This window comes from Lissotriton helveticus, chromosome 2_1 (assembly GCF_964261635.1).
Source record: "Lissotriton helveticus chromosome 2_1, aLisHel1.1, whole genome shotgun sequence".
In the NCBI taxonomy this organism is placed as follows: Eukaryota; Metazoa; Chordata; class Amphibia; order Caudata; family Salamandridae; genus Lissotriton; species Lissotriton helveticus.
Genome location: NC_136059.1, coordinates 2013528233 through 2013549043, shown reverse-complemented (window position 1 = coordinate 2013549043; position 20811 = coordinate 2013528233). Strand labels below are relative to the sequence as shown.

General features: G+C 43.3%; 1 protein-coding gene across 1 annotated transcript in view; it reads left to right on the top strand.

The window, feature by feature from the left end:
• The window catches only part of CTSO (cathepsin O), a 103377-nt gene extending 86217 nt beyond the window's left edge, over positions 1 to 17160 (top strand). The window contains exons 6-8 of the mRNA XM_078676980.1: positions 11981 to 12144; positions 12806 to 12898; positions 16442 to 17160. Coding sequence (XP_078533106.1) covers positions 11981 to 12144; positions 12806 to 12898; positions 16442 to 16476 — 292 coding nt within the window. The 3' untranslated portion in view covers positions 16477 to 17160. The remainder of the gene's footprint in view (positions 1 to 11980; positions 12145 to 12805; positions 12899 to 16441) is intronic.
• Positions 17161 to 20811: the final 3651 nt, after the last annotated feature.

Below are 20811 nucleotides of genomic sequence, written 5' to 3'. Positions count from 1 at the left end.
GAGTATTGATTTCTAACAATGACAATTTGTGGTATATTAATGCCCACTTGGGCTTAATAATGCGAAGCAGAAGCAGAATTTGCAATGGCATGGCGGGAGCAGTGCTCCTGCCATGCCATAGTAAACTGCAATGTCCCAGGGTGGGCACCCCGGGACATTGCGTGAGCCGGCCCTGTGGGGGGGGGGCGTAGTGGTCAATAGGGTCATTAATGGATCTAGGTCCCTCCCATCTACTTTGTAGCCCCTGGGAAGTGTTGGTCCCGGGGCCAGGGGGCCGCAACGGACCCCTGCCTTTACTTGATTTCTGCCCTGGGCAGGTGGTGGTCCCCGGAGCTGCATGTTGAGGCAGGAGCCCCTCAAAGCATTCTATTTAATATGTAGCCCCAGAGAGGCAATGGTCCCCGGGGGCACATGGCCCCCTGTCTTTTAATGAAAATAGCCCTGGGAGTTGGCGGTCCCCAGGGCTTCATGGAGGGGCAGGAGTCCCCATGCATTCATTTTATAAACAAAACCCATGGAGGTGGCGGTCCCCGCATTTAATATACAGCCGGGTATCTCATTTTGACATTACCCCTGTGACCTGGCCCACCCGCGGTAATGCATTTTTTTTATTTTCAGCAGGATTTGCAGACCCAACGCGACTCCTGCCGATTTTTATTTTTTTTTAAATGCTTTTTTTATGGCCCTGAGGGTCACTCTGTGACCCCCTCTGCAGACCTAGGGGGTCAGAGTTTCTGCCCTGCCTCCTTTTCTTAGTTTTTTTTTTAGGTCTCGCCTGAACCAGCGCATTCGCTGCTCTGGCGAGACTTTTAGTATGTGGGCTTCAAATAGCTGACCACATTCTTTTAGTGTGGTCTAAAGCATGTGATTACGCGCACGGTTATGCGCACAGGCGCCATCTGGCTTTCCTCTCTCGTCATGTGCACGCAACATAATTTCTTTAAAAGAGCAACGTTACTGCGACCTGCCGCCTCCTGGATCCATACCAGAGCCGCTGCCAGGTAAGTGCCTTCCTTGCCTTGCAGTCCCTAATGAGCGGACGCACACATTTTTTGCTATTTTTACAATACGCTAATTCAGGTTTGTTATAAAATGCCCTAAGCCGCTCGCAGACACGTTTATTCAGAGTTTGACCCGCTGACGCGTCGGCGTTTCACGGCTCCAATTTATCTGTAATTTATGTCTTGCCAAGCCACTCACCCTCTTGCTCTGTGGCTTTCTGGAATTTCTAATTCACAATCCCACGACCTTCATGTTTTACTCCGCAATTAAGTCTGTTCTCATGTTTGTAAATACATTACTTTCGAACACCCCAGGACACTTTTACGATAATGTTTGCAAGATTAACTTTTGACTCTTTTAAGCCTGCAGACAGTTTAATAGCCCGGACAATGTCCGTTTATACTTCACTTTTTATAGTGAATTGGCACCACATTATATGGCTCACGGCAAAACAGTGTTTAAGATTATGCATAATGTAACCTCTCATGGCTCCCTCAGATGGGGAGACTTGTTTTAACTTTTAGTGCGTTTTTACACGTGCATTCCTTGATCTTTTTTTAACTTACACTTAACTGCACAACACTGTACGATTTCATAGTGTTTTTTCTTCTGTCCTATTAACTTTTTGCAAGTGCAACTGTTACAGCGGGAACGGAAGGGGAGGTTTAAAACAACATTCTCGACTCCGTTAGAAACTTCCCACGCTGTTGATTAAATAACATCCATCAACATGTACAAGTAGATGAAAGCCACATATACAGCTCCCACCAATGATGCGGGGTGCGGGCGAGTGGGTGCCTAATCTGCTGACTGCTAGCTGACTAATAGCTGCATTTTACATTTGTGGGCTCTGCGCTGACCGCAAGCGCTTTTAAACATTGAACCTGCATGCTACTGTTTTTAACTGTGTATTCTTCATTCTATTTCATTACCTGAGGCGGAAAGCCGGGTAACATCTTGCTCTTTGCTTTCTTTGCACGATCTTCTTTTGTACCCCTCTGCCTCTTGGCAGTTGAGCCGCGCAGGACTTTCTTTCACTGTCCCTTATCCTCATGGCCGAATTGGGGCCGTAGGGTATTCTGGGACCTGTAGGCTCCTCACATTGGTTGCGGCCATCTTGAGGGGAGCCAGGCACGCTGGTCGGCTGACTAGTGGTGCGGTCTCTCGCCTACGACTCCATAAATTTAGAGGCCCTCTGCTCCGCGCAGCGGATGCGTATTGCGGACGCGCCTCTTTTGCGCCTAAGGTAAGCCAGTCTGCGCCCGTCAGCGTCCCGGAGGTGACCGGGTGCGGGCGGGGCTGGAGTGCCGCTCCTAACTAGCTGGCAATATGATGAAACATACGGCAGACGAGCTTACCACTCTTAGGTGTAAGGCTGGTAATTGTTGTACTGTTTTCCCCTGTCGACCAAAAGGCAGAAGGCGATGTCCAGGATGTGGTTGGCTACCGGGCAACGCTTCCGTTTCCACCCCCAATAGCCCGCCTTTGGTGAGCTCTTGCTTACTCCTGAACACTAGATCTGTGAGTAAACATGCCTTAGACCTATATAATCTTTTGTCCGAGTCCAAACCCATCTGTCTCTTCCTCACTGAGACATGTTTGGGTGACTGCTCGGGCCCTGACATAGCCACTGCAATCCCTCCTAACTATGTTATTTTCAGGAAGGATAGGGCCAGCGGAAGGGGTGGTGGCGTCGCGATGGTGGTGGATAAGCGTTTCACATGCTCCATCAGTCAGACCGACGACATTCAAGGGTGTGAGTCCTTGGGTTACTCCATATCAGTGTCCCCTCATCAATCCTGTGCAGGGCTATTGATTTACAGACCCCCCGGTCCTATTGGCTCCTTTCATGAAGAGCTCCAGGCGGTGGTCTCGGCACTTTGTCTAAAAACTGATCACTGTCTGCTTTTGGGGGATTTTAACATTCACATGGACATGCAGAACGATGTTGATACTATTAAGATTTCTGACACCACATCTCCGTTGGGTCTCATCCCCTATCTCTCCGTCCCCACCCACAATAAAGGCCACACGCTCGATCAAGTTTTTTCCACTATCTCGATAGACATTTCTACCCCAGTCCCTGTCCTATGGTCGGACCATTACCTTGTGAATTTCCATATCCTCCATTCTGACAAACCTGCGTCCAGTATACATGGTCGCCTTTTTCAGACCTCTCGAGCCTATCATCGAGTTTCTTCTGACATACTGGCACAAGTACTCTTATCCCATCCTTGCCAGCTGTCAGGCAGGCTTGAGGCGGATCTGGATCTCCTGCAAGCTTGGTTTGTGGAGAGACTGGACGAGCTAGCCCCTGTGATGACTTCTCGTAAGCTCGCCTGCCGGGCCTCTGCCCCTTGGTTTACTGCTGCCTTGTCTGAGAAGCAGCGGCAGTGTAAGAAAGCTGAAAGGGCTTGGCATCACCATTATGATCTTTCAGCCAAGTTGGCTTATAGGGAATCTATTAAATCATACCATAGCAACATTACGTTGGAGAAGAAAGCCTATTTTGCTAGAAGAATCCAAGCTGCCTCTAACACCAGTAAAGAAATATTTGCAATCGTCAAGGAATTCACTTCTCCCATTATGAGCACGTCTACATGCTCTCATTCTGAATCTTGGGTCACCCAACTAGCCGATTTCTTCGCTAATAAAATTAAGTCCATTCAGGACTTCTTTCCGCCCTTCGGTGCTGTGGTAGCTCCCTGTACTAGTGCCCTCCCTTCTCTGCTTCTGATTATCAGGGGTCCCACCCTTTCAAAATTCCCTTTTTTTTTCTGTTCATCCTAGCTGGACCTTCTTACCAAATTGAAGTCAGGCTCCCCTCTGGATCCTTGTCCGGCCAAATTTTTCGCAAAAATTGCACAAGTGATCAACCCCCTCATTAATCCCATGCTTAATCGATCACTCAGCACGGGAGTGGTCCCTCCGGCTTGGAAGCAGGCTCTTATTTTGCCGCTTCTGAAAAAGCCTACTCTGGACCCCACGGCACACGCCAATTACAGGTCCATCTCTCTTCTCCCAGCTTTCGCCAAGGTCGTGGAGAAGGATGTTCATTCTTCTCTCTCCAACTTCCTTGAGACTAACAACATCTTGCATTGCACCCAGACCGGCTTCCGTGCTAATATGAGCACGGAGACGGCGCTGTTGGAAGTTACAGAGGCAATTAAGGAGGTCCTGGATCAGGGGGGCAAGGGGATGTTGGTGATGCTGGATTTATCGGCGGCCTTTGACACCGTCCCCCACTGCGGTCTCCTTTCAAGACTCAGTGAGATTGGTCTGCGGGGGGCGGTGTTCAGCTGGTTTGAGTCCTTTCTAGTAGGCCGCCGTCAAATGGTCTGGGCTCCCCCGTTCTCAGCAGTGGTGCCGCCATTGGAGGTAGGGGTCCCTCAGGGCTCAATTTTGAGCCCTACCTTTAACATCTACATGGCCCCCTTGGCGGCACTGGCGGAGTCGTATGGTGTCCAGATCGTTTCGTATGCTGACGACACCCAGCTCCTCTTCACCTGCGAGAAGGGTTCCGACTTCAATGGTGAGAGTATCCGAAGTTGCCTTCGGGCTGTGTTTGAATGGTTCCAGCTTAACAGCCTCAAGTGCAAATCTGATAAATCCGAGGTGCTCTTTTTTGGCTGCCCGTCTGACCCTAGGTGGCACTCTTGGTGGCCTTCGGACATGTTCCCTCCTTCAGCTGCTTCATCCACGGCCAAGAATCTTGGAGTGAAGATCGACAATGGCCTCACCCTGAAGCTCCAGATTCTCGGCCTGGCTGGAAAATGCTTCGGTCTTCTCAAAATGATCAGGAAATTACTCCCTCTGCTCTCACAGGCTCACAGAAAAATTACGGTGCAGGCTCTCATAGGCTCTCGCTTGGATTATGCGAACGTGCTTTATCTCAGACTGCCGGAGTATCTTCTTTCACGCTTGCAAATAGTCCAAAATTCGGCCGCACGAGCCATTTTTGGCCTTCATCGGAGAGCCAGGGCCTCAGATCTTTTGAAAGCCCTCCACTGGCTTCCGATTCGAAAACGAGTCTCTTTCAAGGCACTCACGCTTGCTTTCAAAGCCCTTCATGACACCGGCGCCAAATACATCAGGAATCGGCTGGCTTTTTACCACCCATCCAGATCGCTTAGGTCAGCTTCGCTGGCCTTGGCGTCTGTTCCTGTTATTAGGCGAGCACGCATTGGTGGCCGTTCTTTCAGACGCCTGGCGCCACAATTGTGGAACGCCTTGCCAGTGTCTCTGAGAAGGAACGCCAACCTGTTAGCCTTCAGGAAAGTCCTGGTTGTTTGTTCAGTAGTGCCTGTCATCTGCCGCCTGCCTCTGTTCCGCTTTGGGTTTGAAGCGCCGGGACACTCCTCGGAGTAGCTGAGCGCTATTTAAAACTCACCCTAACATAACATGACATAACATAACGATCTTTACCAGGACTATTCAAACGTTTCACACCGCTCCATTCGGTCTTCTTCCGAAGACAAGCTGTGAACACATTTCAAACACATTCAGCTGAAAAGGTACAATATGCCACAGCATTGCTGATAACTATCTCAATTAGAAGGCTAACGTTCATGTATTATAGGATTACTGTTTTCTTTCACAGCAGATTCTTAAACCATTTAAAGCTGTTGGGCCACTCCAGACTTTGTGACTCACCCTTTTGTTTTTTATATAATTCATTGCCCTTGCTATTCTTCATTTTACATTTTGCTTACACAAACATTTACAGGTAAAAATGCAAATGAAAAATGCTTATTTCACTATTTTGCTAGCATAGCAAACATGTCCTCATCATGAAAAGCATGAACGGAAGTGTCTGTTATATTTACTTACAGTGCATGCGTTTTAGCCTTCACTACTCGAAATGTTATTATTTATTTTTGGAGGTTGCTGTATTGCACCAATAATAATACGCAGACCGGTTGTGACGTGATTTGATATAGGTACAACTTTAGAATGTTGCTATATTTTACCGTTAGCATTAGGCAGTGAAAATGTAGCTAAAGGGTGACATCTGCTGACTGGTTCGAGGCTCGGATCGGCTTACATTGTGTGAGTATAGGCAAAGTATTTAATCACCCTCTGCCTACTAGCAAAAATGTTGTTTTATCTCTCTGTAACGTAACTCGTGCTCATTCATATAAACATCTGCAGTGCGTTTGGGCACAGTTCTTGCTCTTTAAAAGTCAAAAACAGTAACATTTCTTTTGGAAAATTGCTTACATCCACAGTGGAATAAATGTTAATTAAATTAATGCATACATAGGGAAATCGCATACAAAACAGCATTACCGCTATAGCAAATGGGCTTTTTGCTACTTTTCAGCACAGTGTTATAGTTGAAACAGTTACTAATAGGTGTGTAAGGGGCCCCTTAAGCATATCATCCATGGTGGCCTCCTCACGTTTTCTAATGCTCCCTACTGTTGTCACATTACCCGCACCTGTCCTACAGTAATACACATTCTAGCCCCACACGCTACCTTGCAGCATCAGACCAGTGAAAGCAGTACTCTGCTTGCTCGTATACATCATGCTAGGGTCATAGGCAGACTTCCCATTTTAAAGAAGTGACATTGGCTGCCATTGATACTAGGAACATTACGACAACCATGTGCTAGCACAAGCCATAATAATCATACACTCAATCCAGACGTCACGTGCATCTGAATAGCCATCTTTCTATATTGTGCACATGTCTTATGTACCGAGGCTGACGCTTGCTTCAGCTTCAGTTTATCCTCAAAAAATATGTAATTCATCCTGTTCACTGCCATGGAGCAGCTCTGCATGTTTGGCTGCCCTTAGCTACTGGCATGTTCCAATATTCCCTAGCCCATTTAGTGTAACCGTAAAATTTTTTCCGTGTTGCTGTGTTTTGTGTACCCATAACATCTATGCAGACTGCAAAATTTGTGTATGGTGTACTCCACAGGTGTCCGTTTACCACAAAAGGTATCATTTATATTCCTTCCTCTCCTGGCTCTCTCTCCTCAATATAGAGGCTCCTACACCTTAACCTTATCTCTTCTTCCCCATCTCTCAGCATCCTTCTTTAAATCATGCCCATCCTTTCTTCCTTCCATTCTCAACTCATCCAGCCACCCAACTCCCTTCCATGCACTCTTCCATCTTTTTGCCCTTCCATTCATCCTTTTGTTCCAACAGTCTTCCCGTCCTCTTTTCATTCATCCATCCTTTCACTCATCCTTCCATCTTTCCAAACCTTCTTTCACCCTTTGTTGTTTTCCTCTTTTCCTCCAACCCCCTTTCCTTCTGTCCCTATTTTAATTCTTCCTTCCACACTTCCTTCTTTGCACCCTTTTTTGTTTCACACTTCCTTCCACTCTTCCCTTCACATTTCTTTGTTTTATCCTTCCATTCATACTTGTATCCTTACTCGTTCCTTCCTTTTTTCCCTTCCTCATTTCACCATTTATATTTAGCAATCTTTTTCTTTTCTTCCCTCTTTGATTTTTACTTTCGTAACTTTTTTCTGTACCTCTATCTGTTTGATGCCTCCACTTTTCTGGTTTTCCACATTATATTCATTCAATCATCAGTCTCCTTCACACACTTTGCTCAGTTGTCAGCCGTAGGCCTACACACCTCAGCTTTTTCTGTTTTGCAAACAAGAAGGCAGACTAAGCCCGCAAGAGTCAACATTTTTGTGCCTTATCAGCCAATTGGCTCAGTGCAACACCCACCACACCTCTAGCTGCTGTAGTAGAGGGTTTAGGCAAAGCCAGTAGGTCTCACCTTTGGGAACTTATAGCTGTTTAGATAACCAGCACAATATCTTTGGTGCAACAACATCAACTGTTGCATAGCTAAACACATATAAGATCCCAAAGGCAAAACCTATTGGCTATGCAAATGCTTGTTAATATTTCTTTTTTACCTTTTTCCCTGTGACTAGGTTCAACCGAGTCACGAGATGGGCGGCACCCTAGTTTTAAGTGTTGGCAGCAATTCAGATCGCAGACTTGAGATCGGGAGGGTTCGTATATCCTCCGTGCCCAAATTTGGATATCTAAACAATATTTAAATTTCTCAGGAACTACTCAAAGGACTTACACCATTTAACAAAAAGAGTGCTTTCTGAACCAAGAGCTACATTTCTGCCAAAGTTGGTGTAATTCCGTTCCGCTGTAGCCATGTCTAAAGTTTCCTATGGAAATTAACGTGGAGAAAATGTGTTTTTGGACAGCCCCCTTTTTCCCTGCCCCGCTTGACGAATCACCCCGAATCTTTGAACACAACATCTGACCTGACCGCTTCTGTAGTTTTGACAATTTCGCGAACATTCGTCAAACAATGCCAAAGATATTGGCAAGAGAAAAATGCTTTTTCAATAGAAGCAAGGTCCTAACTGTAACTACCTACTGGCAACTGCCAGTAGGTAATATATATGTAGTGAAACTCTACATTTATTATAAAAGTTTAAATCATTTTATTTATTTATTTTCGTGCCTCCATTATTTTCTATGGGAGCGTGGTGGAGTACCTGTGAGCAGCCCTGTGTGGTGCTGGATTTACTCTAATATTGGGCTGACATACATTTACGCCTGTTGGGGAACATATTAGTTGTTAACTTTAAAAGGGAAGTTTGTGAATATCAACAGGCTTACTCGTGTATAGGGGGTATTTTGTATTTGCATTTAGTTGTATTTCTCATTTTCAGCCTCTCGCAGTCTCTCCCACATTTACTACTAAAACGTAGACCTATCTGTGATGAGATCCCAGCATGTAGGTTTATCAATTGCATTTTGTAGTAGATGAGTTGTAGTGCGGTAATACTACAAAACATGCCACAAAATGCACTTGGTGAATTGGGCCCTCATTATACAAATCATTTATTGTGTGCACTCACAGATAATAGGCATTGAAACAGAACAAAACATAAGTGACATATCCACAGCAGTCAGAATTTATAGAAATGTCTAAAGGCTATTTGTCCGCAAGTAAATTATGTAATTAACACACCATGAAAAATAATGAATCACGTTTTCACCGTATCCAAATGACTTGGAGGTCTGGGCAAGAGACAATGAACCCACAAATGCAGGAAGCTGATAGGAAAACACCTCTGGAAATCAGTCACCTATGGAAGCTGAAGTGGAAAAAATAACCACTCAAAACTCTACATTGTACAATTAATTGGAGATTTAGGATTAAGCATGTTGTTTCGCTGAGCCAGTCTAAAAAGTTATGTGCTGCCTCTGTCAGTGTAAAAAGAAACCCTTTCTCATGAAGCCCTAGGTTTTTCATAGTCAAAATGGCTTTTTCTGCCTATTGTTAAAACGCTCATGTCGGAAATCAACAAGAGATACTAACCTCCCCAAGACAATCATATTCCTCACTTTCAGAGAACAACCACAGTACTTACCATTCCTGTGTGTGCTGCTCATGGAAATCCTATAGGCCAGTGATGCCAAGAGGTTCCAGACTATTCATAGTCATCATCAGAAGATACAGGACAGACATCATATAGTTTATCCATGGATATCAGAGAAGGATCTTAAAGAACCCTTATCTGTGATCCACTACATAAATTGTACAGTACCTCCAACTTGGCATGTAGACTAAACATGGACTTGACTGTGTAAGCTTTAAAGACCTACAAAGTCAATGAGAAATAGGCAGTCCCTGCATGCCCATATTCCAAAGCCTCCAGTCTCAGATCTCAGCGCCGCTGTTGACTCGCCCATACCAGAAAAAAGTTCTCCAATTTAGTCTCTACCGCCTTAATTATTTTGCCAATATTGGCTGTTTTCATGTTGATGTAAGTATGAATATATCAATATATTGGAGTGTGATTTTGTCACTGCATGTGATTTTCAAGTGCTCTACTTATGTACCCTTTCTTACTATGTTATGTTATGTTATGTAATTGAGATTTATACAGCTCACGAATACCAAAGTGTGTCTTGGCACGAACAGTCTGGAAGCAGGCTAATGCACTATTCATTAAATAGCCAGGTCTTTAGGGCTTTACGAAAGGATGTTAGAGACAGAAGATTCCGGATAGAGAAGGGGAGGGTGTTCCAGAGTCTCATAGCACCCACAGTTGAAGCTTCTACCACCCCAATTAGCCTTACAGAATCTCTGAGAGAGCATTAGTTTTGACCCTTCATAGCTAGGACATCTGTTTGGGGAGTACCAGAGTAATGATTGTCTCAAAAACTGAGGGCCAGTACCGTGAAGTGCCCTATATGCGACACATAAGGCCTTAAACTTAATGCAACCCTTGACTGGAAGCCAATGCAGTTTCCGAAGATGCTTTCCTGTTGATTGAGACTTGGGGATCCCCAGCAGGAGCCTTGCAGCTCCATTCTGGATCATCTACAATCTATGTATCTGCTTCACGAGCATTCCAAGATAAAACCCATTGCAGTAGTCCAGTTACTAATGAAGTAATCACTATTTCATACTGTCTACTGGGATCAGGGGTAAGATATTCTTGATTCTCTTAAGTAGAAGGAAACTGGCTGATGAGACTGCTTTGACTAGAGCTTCAAATTTCGGGTAATTCTCTCGTCTAAGATCACTCCCAAATTATTTGCTTTGGTGACCGAGATGGGTACTGTTCCCAATTCATCCGACCACCAGATCTGGGACCAGTTATAGGAGTAGTTCCCAAACAGCATCACCTCCGTCTTTCCTGTATTAAGTTTGAGGCAATGCAAACTCATCCATCCGTTGACTGCCAGCAGGCAGTCTCTAAATCTTGTTACCGGCAGTATGACATTTTTACAGATGGACAGGCTGATTTCAGTGTTGTCCACTTAGGATGTTTAAGCCAACCTGAAGGACCTGATTAATGCGACCAGTTCACATTCATTTACATTAAAGAGTGTAGGGCTCATTGACAAACACTGAGGGACCCCACATGGGAGAGTGAAAGACAGGGAATCATAGTTGCCCAACGCAACCGATTGTAACCTATCAGATAGAGAAGAAGAGATCAGAGCTAGTGTGTTGTCCATAATGCCCAACACATTTAGACAGGCAGATAATAGGTTATGGTCGACCACGTCGAAAGCCACCGCCAGGTTGAGCAGAATAAGAGCCGCAGAGCTTCAATTACAGAATTAAAGTTTCCTTCTTATCATCCATTCTGGGATAAAGCATAATTTCAAGATCACATCTACTTTACTCACAGGTATGACCAAGCACATACCGCTGTTCAAGCAACGTGTCATTCCATGATACCCTGTGATCTGGTGACCAGTCCCTTTCCCTGCAGCCACTGACTCATAGTGCCCCTGGATGAGCAGGGTATTGCTATTGGAAATTTCAGGATTTAACATATGTTTCTCAACTGTTGCTACCATCCAGCCACCATTACTGGTCCCAAACAAGCAATTCCAGGTTTGTAATTGACAACAGAGGGCTCTGGAGTTTTCCCACCACCTTGGACTAATATTTGGCATTCTATTGCTTGCTAATAAAATCCTTCTGCACCCATCGGCCTTCGTGCATGATCATATGTGCCACTGCCAGACTCTACACACACCCGGCACCATATTTCTGGAATACGGTTGGTGTGAAAGTGTTTGAAATCCATCCAATAGATCAACTGTGAATTCAAAGGCCACCCACTGATCTTTGGCCTACATTACCTTCGTAGAACAAGCACCAACGAGTGCCCACAGCAAGAACACCAGTATATCAGGCCTCGGAAAGGAGCCCCATAAGAAAGCTGCCATCTTGGATGCCAGTGAGAGGTCCTGGTAATGTTTTTTAACTATTTGTAAAACTTTGTTCATGTTGTCCTTAAGCACTAAAGTTGTTCATCAGATTTTATAAAGATGCTATATCATGTTCCTCCCAACAGATGGAGCTGCTTGGTGCAATTGCATCAACTAAAGGAGAATTCGTTTTGACACAGCTCTTAGAGCGTTACTTGCTTCTGGTTTGGAAAAGTGGTGCTGTGTGCTTGTGACAACACTTTAATTGCGTATTTACCTCTTTACAGGGGCTATGAAGAGGAAATGATGAGAATGCTTGTTCAATTGGGCCCTTTGATTGTCATAGTGGATGCCATTAGCTGGCAAGACTACCTGGGAGGCATTATACAGCATCACTGCTCCAGTGGAGAATCGAATCATGCTGTTCTGATCACTGGGTTTGACACGTCAGGTACAGAACTATGATACCTTTCCAGCTGTATATTTCACACATAGACATTACATCAAGAACAATTTCTGTCAAGTATGTTGCGAATAAACAAAATAAAAACATTCAAATTATTATAAAGCTCGGAGTGCAGAATTTAACAATTAAGTAACCTTTTCCGTACTATAAGGGAGGGACTTATGTGACCTATTTTATTGTGTTAATCACTCAAACTCCTTACCAGGCTACAGCCTGCCCTGTCGTTTTCCATAGTCGTGCAGGGAAAAGTCTGCAAAGGAACTTGTACAACGAATGGCAAAAGTTTCAGCAAGTGGTCTTGACAGGTGAAAGCGGGTGTTAGAGAGTGTTCAACTGTTTGTAAATGCATCCCTTTACTTAAATTCAGTTATTTGCCACATGTATTCGGGATCCTTGCACTAAACAATCATCCCATAAAAGGGACTACGCAATTTGGAAAGAGGTAAATGTTGTTTCATAGCTCGTAATTTGTAAGAAATCCTTTGACTTAATGACTAACAGTCTGCCAGCTCTGGTATTCTTATGTCAATGAAGCCTGTACGTTCTAGGCCTAATGAAGAGTATGATGATCTGTTCAAGATAACATATCAGAAAATATGCATGCAATAACCAAATGCAAAAATGTTCCTCTTTGTTTTAATTGCAGGTGATGTACCTTACTGGATTGTTAGGAACTCGTGGGGTGTATCTTGGGGAATAGCTGGTTATGTACATGTTAAGATCGGAGGCAATGTCTGTGGTAAGTAATATAATAAGTTCGTTTTTGCTCCATTTGTGGCACCATTAGTTGTCTGCTATCTTTGTTCCCAACTCACCCTAGGTTGCCCAAAGTGACTGGTTACTGACACACATTCTCTTGTTTTTCCACTAAAATATATTGTCTATTAATGTAAGGTCAGAGAGGCATGGGGGCTGCTACCTTTCCATCACCTTATCTTCTTGGTGGCAACATGGTTCACCTGTGTAACGCAGGTCTAGAAATGTCTCTGGATGAACAGAGTGGATGAATAAATAGATTAAATCCTAGGTCTGGGAAGATTGGTTTATTGTCAAATTAGCAATGGAGGATTCTGAATATATTTTTTTAATAAGTCAAAACATAAAGTGCCTTATTATGAAGTTGGTCAATTAACCCCCGACCGCTGGTCAGAAGCTTACAGACCAGCACCGTAAGTTTACAGTCCGACCGCCGAATTTCAATGTCAGTGGTCGGAGTGTAAACCGTCCAGTCAATCCAACTGTGTTCCGATGGGCACAAGGAGCCCCTCGGCCAGTCGTAAACGTATCATAATTCCTTACGAATGGCTTTTCCGCCGTCAGGATTTTGATGTCGGTTTCTGACTGCCGTTTCATGTCTGGCTTTCCGACATGAAAAGGCTGTCGGAAAGCGAATTTAGGGGCTACTAGCAGTGTCCCCATGCCTCCGTGGCCTATGGTTGTGGGCCTCAACCCTGGAAATACCTACTCATGGTGCCTGCCACACAGTGCAGGAATTTACACAAACTCCCATTTCTCTGTGCGAGCTTGTGCTGGGGGCAGTTGGGAGTTTGCAACTGCACCATGTGCGGTCGTATTGTAATCCAGTGTTCGGAACCGCCGTTCCCACACCGAGACAGTGTAAGTCGGAGGCAACTCTGACTGACATCGTAATAGGGCCAAAATGTTTACTGTAGAATTAAATCTAAGTTATCTTATGTATTCTAAATATACAGATTCCCAATTTCACACATTACATTGAAATAGTGATTTCTAAAGATTCAGCATAGTATCTTGACTAGTTTATTTAATTTGTCACTAGGCCACCATAGCAAATCAGAGGATCCTTCATCAAACTTAAATATAAAAAGCTAGTTTGCCTTACAAAAATGACAGAAATTACCTTGCCCAGATACAATATCTATTCCTTGTATATTGATTTAAACCCTACAAAAAATATGGCCTTATATTAGAGTTGGTGATAGCAACTTTGTAGTTCTGTTGAAGTCAGAGTTTTCACTGAAAAGTAATTTCTTTGTTTTTGTTTCTTTGTTGCTTTGGTGCCACCAGATGATTTGGCTGGATAGTTTCAAAAAATGTTAATCTGGTTTGGTTTGGGGATGAACATATCCGTGCAGATCTGTCAGGGTGCACGGAAGAATAAACGGTGCCCAAAATAGTGACATTTTCAATTTCAACTGCTTTTGCTCAACAAAATTAAACCAAACTTGTTATGAAACTAAATCTTTACTCTTGTAAAAGCCTTTCCATGGTTTGATGTAAATCCTTTCTGTAGTTCTTGAGAAAGTTATATTACAAATATTTGTTGGGTGTGCTTGACAGTGTTAAAAGTAAGAAATATCTGGACTGGTAAAACACAGATCTTTAGGGATTGTATCTCTACAGAGGATACTCAAATCCGAATAAAAAAAGCAAAGGAACACTGTTGGCCGATAAAGCTTTCTCTTCTGCCCCGCATTGCAGATTTGCGATGCCAAGAATGATACATAGGGGCCGATTAGGATGGCGGACGGATCGCCACCGCCTGCATGGCCATCCGTCATCTGCCATCCGCCATCCGTGACTGATCCGCCATCAGTGACTGACCGCCACCTATTTCCCCCACCATATTACAATGGCGGGGGGAACCGTGGCAGACAGAAACACCGTCTGCCGCTTTTCCGCCCCGGTCGCCTTGCGGCCGGGACGGAAAAGGGTTCATATGGCTGGCGGTGTCTTCCAGACACCGCCAGCCATATTACGATGGCCTCCTGCAGATGCCTTTCCGTGGCGGCGGTCTTTACTTTGGGGGCCCCCTGCAGGCCCCCATGGAGGGGGAGTGGACATGGGGCGTACTTGCATACACAAAGCGGCAGGCACCGCACGGTGCCTGCCGCTTTGTGTATGCCAATGCACCCGCCAGTGTGGCGGGCGCATCATAATTGCCATGGCGGGACCGCCACTCACATCGCGGATGGCCCCGTTTCCACAGGGATGGCGGACGGGCAAAGTCCGGTCTTCAACTATCTTCCTCATCCATTTGAGTGAAAACATTATATAATGCATAATGAAACATGCACTTTCAACACCAGCTTTACCACAAAATGCTAATGAGCATCTAGACTGCAAACGTTCAGAATTTATGCCAAAACTGTGGCACTCCTGAATGTCATCTTGATGAAATCAAAGCTGTGAAACTGAACGCATATCCTACAGAGGATGCTGCAGTAGACTTGGAGATTAGGGATTCCTTTTTTTTATCATAGAAATGATGGTTAATGCTCTTTAAATCAATAATCTCAACACATTTTCTTTGAGCTCTGATATATCTTCCTCATCCATGCCAGTAATGCATTTTGACATGCTTACTGAAACATGCGCTTAAAACAACACCCTCAAGTCTCTAGTGATCAACTGTAGCATCATCACATTATTCTAATGAACAACTAGAGCACAGCTTTTTGTATTCAAGACAAAAGGGAGGCACTCCTGAATGCCATTTATTTGAAATAGGGCTGTTGAATGTAAAGAGAGAGAGAGAGAATGAATATATAGGTACACTATAGTGCACTTGGCAAACCTATCCATGAATAAATAAAACATTTTGACAGCCAGACCTAACATTAAATGCATGCCGTTCCAACTGTATCCACTAGTGACAGCTGCTATTTTGCACATTGTTAACTTTTAACTGCCACCCTTGAAAGCGCAAATGGGAATAGTTTGTTTGTTCCAAGTGCTGTTGAATTTATTGGTTTCATTTTAAAAATGTGTTTTACATATGAACAATGAGCATGTAATACCTATTTGTCTTAAAAAACTGTATAGAAATTATTTTATCAATATTTCCAAGAGACCTGATATAAAAATATTTTTAAAAAATTAAGTATCCAACAGCGGCTTCCATTCAATTTATTATCGCATAAATACTATAAAAATATTTATAATTATTAAAGAGTATACACGTAACTCATTCCATGTGTACATTACAAATATCTGCAAATTCCATCCTTCTCTTTATATTTGCTTCTTGTGTCTTTATATCCATTCCATAAGAGTTTATTTGCTATAGCCTAGCCCTGATTTTGTCATAATTTCGTGTTAGTAATTTGGGTATGCAATAACAAAATAAAAGTCATTGTTTCACAGTCTTAAAAACAAGAAGAGAGAACAAGTTCTGAACCATGATTCATTTGGCTTCAAACAACTTACAAATTTCCACAGTACCAAAATTGAACTATTAGTTGTCACAATGATGAAATGAATGTGAGTATGTTAACCTTTTTTTTCTTCTTCTTTTTATTAGGTATCGCGGATACAGTTGCTGCTACATTTGTTTGAGGGACCTTTTGAATATGAATACTACTCCCCTGGTTTTGAGGAAGGAAAGTCTCAACCAGAAAGCTAACTGAGAAAGAATTTGACCCATTTCAGAAGATGGGCCATGTGGATTAATTTCATTTTTATAATGGGGAAGTTCACACTATTCTGACCTTACTATAATACCTGGCTTGCAAGTTTTTCTGTTTACAGTAGTGTCCACTCAGCGCAAGAGTAAACCCTGCCACTACATGTTGCAGCCTTTCTCAATAGGAACATGGTTGTTAGACAGCACTTTTGATAGGTGACCATGATAATAATTTTTTTAACTGTATGTAAATAGGACTTCCTTTCATGGTTTGTAAAATATATTTGCTTAAGAAGGTTGCTAAAAACTATGCTATTGGTGTTTTTTGAAATTATGAGCGCCGTATACCAAAACTTGGGGTAAAAAAGTTTGTTGGAATTTTCAGCCAGTATGTTTTCCATCCGCTAAAGATTTTGATATGCTGACTTAGATACTAATATGTTGCTTCCTAAAATTCTGAATAGGAGTCGGTCGCAATCTGAACATCCTTATAGATATTAATGAGGAAGGTCACAAATCGCGACTCACTTATATCGGTGGGCATTCGCCTGCAGGGGTCAGTAGACCACCATGTCAATGGCCGCCTTTTAATAAAGTACACACGCTTTTTTAATGTAGTTCATTTTCCTTTCATGGAAATGCTGTCCAAAATAAAAGTTTGTTGAGAGATGGATGTGGTCCATCCAACTCCTCAACATTTGTTTTACATTAACAAAGGGCAAGGGATCTTAAAGTTATACTTTCCTATTTACAAACCCCTTACCACCCTAGCTCAATATTTTGTACCAGGTTCCAGTTGCAAAACATTGATACTACATATCATACAAAATTACTATTTTGAAGATACACTTACAGCACACCACTAACAAATAGTGGTTTTGTATGGAATCACAATGCAATTTTAGGAGTCTCTAAAAATTTCCTGACCCCTAAAATGGCTTCAGTTCATCGAGAAAAAATGATTTTGTGGTCGCAAAGAGCGATAGGTACTTTATGTGACCATAAAAATGTTTTGCTCATCTGGCTGTATAAGTTTTCCTTTAGTTGGTATTCGTCCTTTTTTTAAATATTTCCTTTAAGCATGAGTGCTATGTTCACATCTTAGCTCGCCATTCATAGAAACTTTAAACAAAGTATTCATCAATATATTTTGAATGCTTTATTCATTTCCTCTGAAAGTGAAACTCTGCTTTCTCTTGACCTTACGACTTCTTCAAATACAATAGTTGGCCAGCGAATAATTTTTGACTTTTGATGTTTTAGAATACTGTGAGCTAATCCATGTTATGCATACAGTTTATTTGTTTTAACATTAATGCCTCGTATTTTGCACAATACGTAGCAATTAATAAGATCGTGGTTCAGTTTGGCTTTTATTCAATATCGTTCACTCATTCATTTTTAGATTTGGGGGAGTAGACTATATGCTGCACTTTGTATAGTCTCTTTGTATAGTCCTAATAGACTAAACATTGCTGGTGCAGATCATTTGGATACTGTAGAATCACTGAACTTTCAGGCATGATAGGGTGTTTCAGGAAGCCTCAGGTGGGCCTTTTTTTAGTATAACCGGAATAGGATAAGATGCCATCAATTATTTATGTTCTCCTAAAATTCATCTAAGTCAGCGAAAAATTTGATCCTGAAAGCTGTTTTGTTTCAATACGTCCAGTGAACTTACTGATGGCCTCCGGTTAGATCGTTTGTGTGGGCAGGACTGATTTGGCATGTACTGCTTGTCCCAAATGCGCAATTTTATTTCCTAAAGTGTGAATACATTATTTGACATGGAAACTAAGTCCTGTGAATAGTCCCAATTTTCCTAATGAACTCCGGGCACAACATTTGGCTTGGTTCATCATGTGCCGTGAGTGCAACGCTTGTCCTGAATCTAGTACATATGCCACCAAAACCCTTTTGGCATGGTATACTGCTTTGTCCAACAGTGTAAGAAAGTGAATTATTAGTTGCAGTGGATGATAGTCCTCTTCACGTAATAATGGCCCAGGTCATGACTAGATCTAGTTAGGTCTCAATAATTTAAGCCTGTACGCAACCCTTGGTAGCTGTATCAAAGAACAGTCAGGCATAGCTAGTATTGAAATAGTTAAAAAGTAGAAGACACAATGCAATAAAAATCCCATTCTAATTTATAAAAATGGAGAAAAATATAATGAACAAATAGATCTCAAAAAGAGAGATTTCAGGTGTAGGGAACCACAGTTATGATTTCTTTAAGTTGTGGATGTTACTAGCACCAGAAAGCGCAAAGTGACAACTGCAGGTTTCTTTTCAGGCTAGATTGTGTTATAGTCAAAAGTTAAGGCCAACTGTAATGGAGCGCAGGTCATATATTGGGAGCATGTTCTGTCCATTAGAAAGTGTTGCCTTCAAATCTTTTGGAAGCCGAAAATCCTCAGCAAGGCAACAAGATGTGGACGAGATGACCTTCACAAGGTTGGATACCCATTGGACAAAGTCCCAGTGAAGCTGTTTACTTTTGGCGGCAAAGCATCAAGCTGGAGAAATTCAGCGCCCAGGGAAGGTCTTTTTTTCCAGCCGGATACATTAAGCACCTTTCCTCAGTGAAGATTTCAAACTTCAGACTTACAAACTTTTCGGAAAATCAAGCTTCTTTCCGCTGTGGAAACCAGAAAGCTGATTCCGACCAGCAACGCAATGTCGGTAGTTGTGGCGTGGCAGCAGTCCAGTGGTAGCTTGTGGTTCTTTTTGGAAAAAGTTTCTGAGTGTGCAATTTTGCAGTTCTTGTTGGGGAGATAGTCCATGCATCACTAAAACAAAGGTCAAGGACCTTTTGGGCACCACTTTGGGGTTAGGACTCTATCTCCCAGAAGCCACCAGCAGGGTCCAGGCAAATTCAGTTTAAAACATTCAGCCGGGTTCAGCAGAGGCTGCAGTTCTATTGTTTCTGTAGCATAACAAGAGGCTAGCCAGCGAGCCCTTTGCTACCTTAAGTCCTAGTTAACAGTGTGTGGTGTAGATCAATCAATGAAGTCCAGACAGGTAGAGATGGGTTTAAAGTGGTTTAATGTAGAACATCAGAATAGGGACCTCATCCTCCAGAGACCAGCAGGCAACTGACTCAGGGAAGATGGGGAATCTTGAAAGAGGCACATTCCAGGATAGAACAGGAATGATGCACAGCAGGCAAAGAGCAGAGCAAACAAGGGAAGTGGAGGATACCACAAGACCTCCCTCTTATCAATGATACGAAACAAACAAGGGAAAAGAAAGTGACATGAACTACAGGAAAGAAAAGCACAGTGGAGGGGATTCAATCCATGAGGCGAGAAGGAACAAACCTTTCTCTAGAAGATCTTCTTACAGGACCAGAAGATGAAGGTACAGGAGAACAACAAGGAACATTATCTTCATCTTTAATAACCTTGGAGCGACACACAGCTATTCTGCTGAGATTCCACACCTTATGATCTTGTGTCTTTGGAGCTGTTCCTCATCAGTTGGGAACACCAAAGAGACCTTGGTGTCTATCTTGATCCCATCCTCGTTGCCAAAATGTGGTGTAGATCAATCAATGAAGTCCAGACAGGTAGAGATGGGTTTAAAGTGGTTTAATGTAGAACATCAGAATAGGGACCTCATCCTCCAGAGACCAGCAGGCAACTGACTCAGGGAAGATGGGGAATCTTGAAAGAGGCACATTCCAGGATAGAACAGGAATGATGCACAGCAGGCAAAGAGCAGAGCAAACAAGGGAAGTGGAGGATACCACACAGTGGGAGCAGGTCCGTTGGTGCTTCTCTTCACAGGCTACAGTAGGTGCAGTCCTCTTTCTGAAGTCTAGGGTTCAGCCGGTGCAGTCCTTCTACTGTCTTTCACAGGTCCAGAGGTGTTCTGAAGATGGATCCCAGGGGCGCCCTTTTATGGCTGGCACAGGCTTGGGGGTGGGGATGACTCCCTAACCAATATGCAAAAAATTGTGCATGGGCAACCATACCTACCTATACATTACTTCCTTTGTGTTCGAGCCTAAACAATCCCACAGTGACCTGCTCTGCCAAAACCCAACATGGCAGAATCTTTCTTTCCTTTGTCAGAGCTTTGGGCTCAGCCATGAGGTGTGTCTCAGGAAATGTTAACCTCCCTCTGCAAAATCAGTTCTGTGACAGGTCCCCCCCGCCTAGAATTGTCGCCACTCTAGCTAATGGGACAATGATAGGGCAGGCTTAGGTATGAGTTACATCTGCCTGTGACAGTGGTTGCCCCCTTGAAGTGTGCACAGTTGA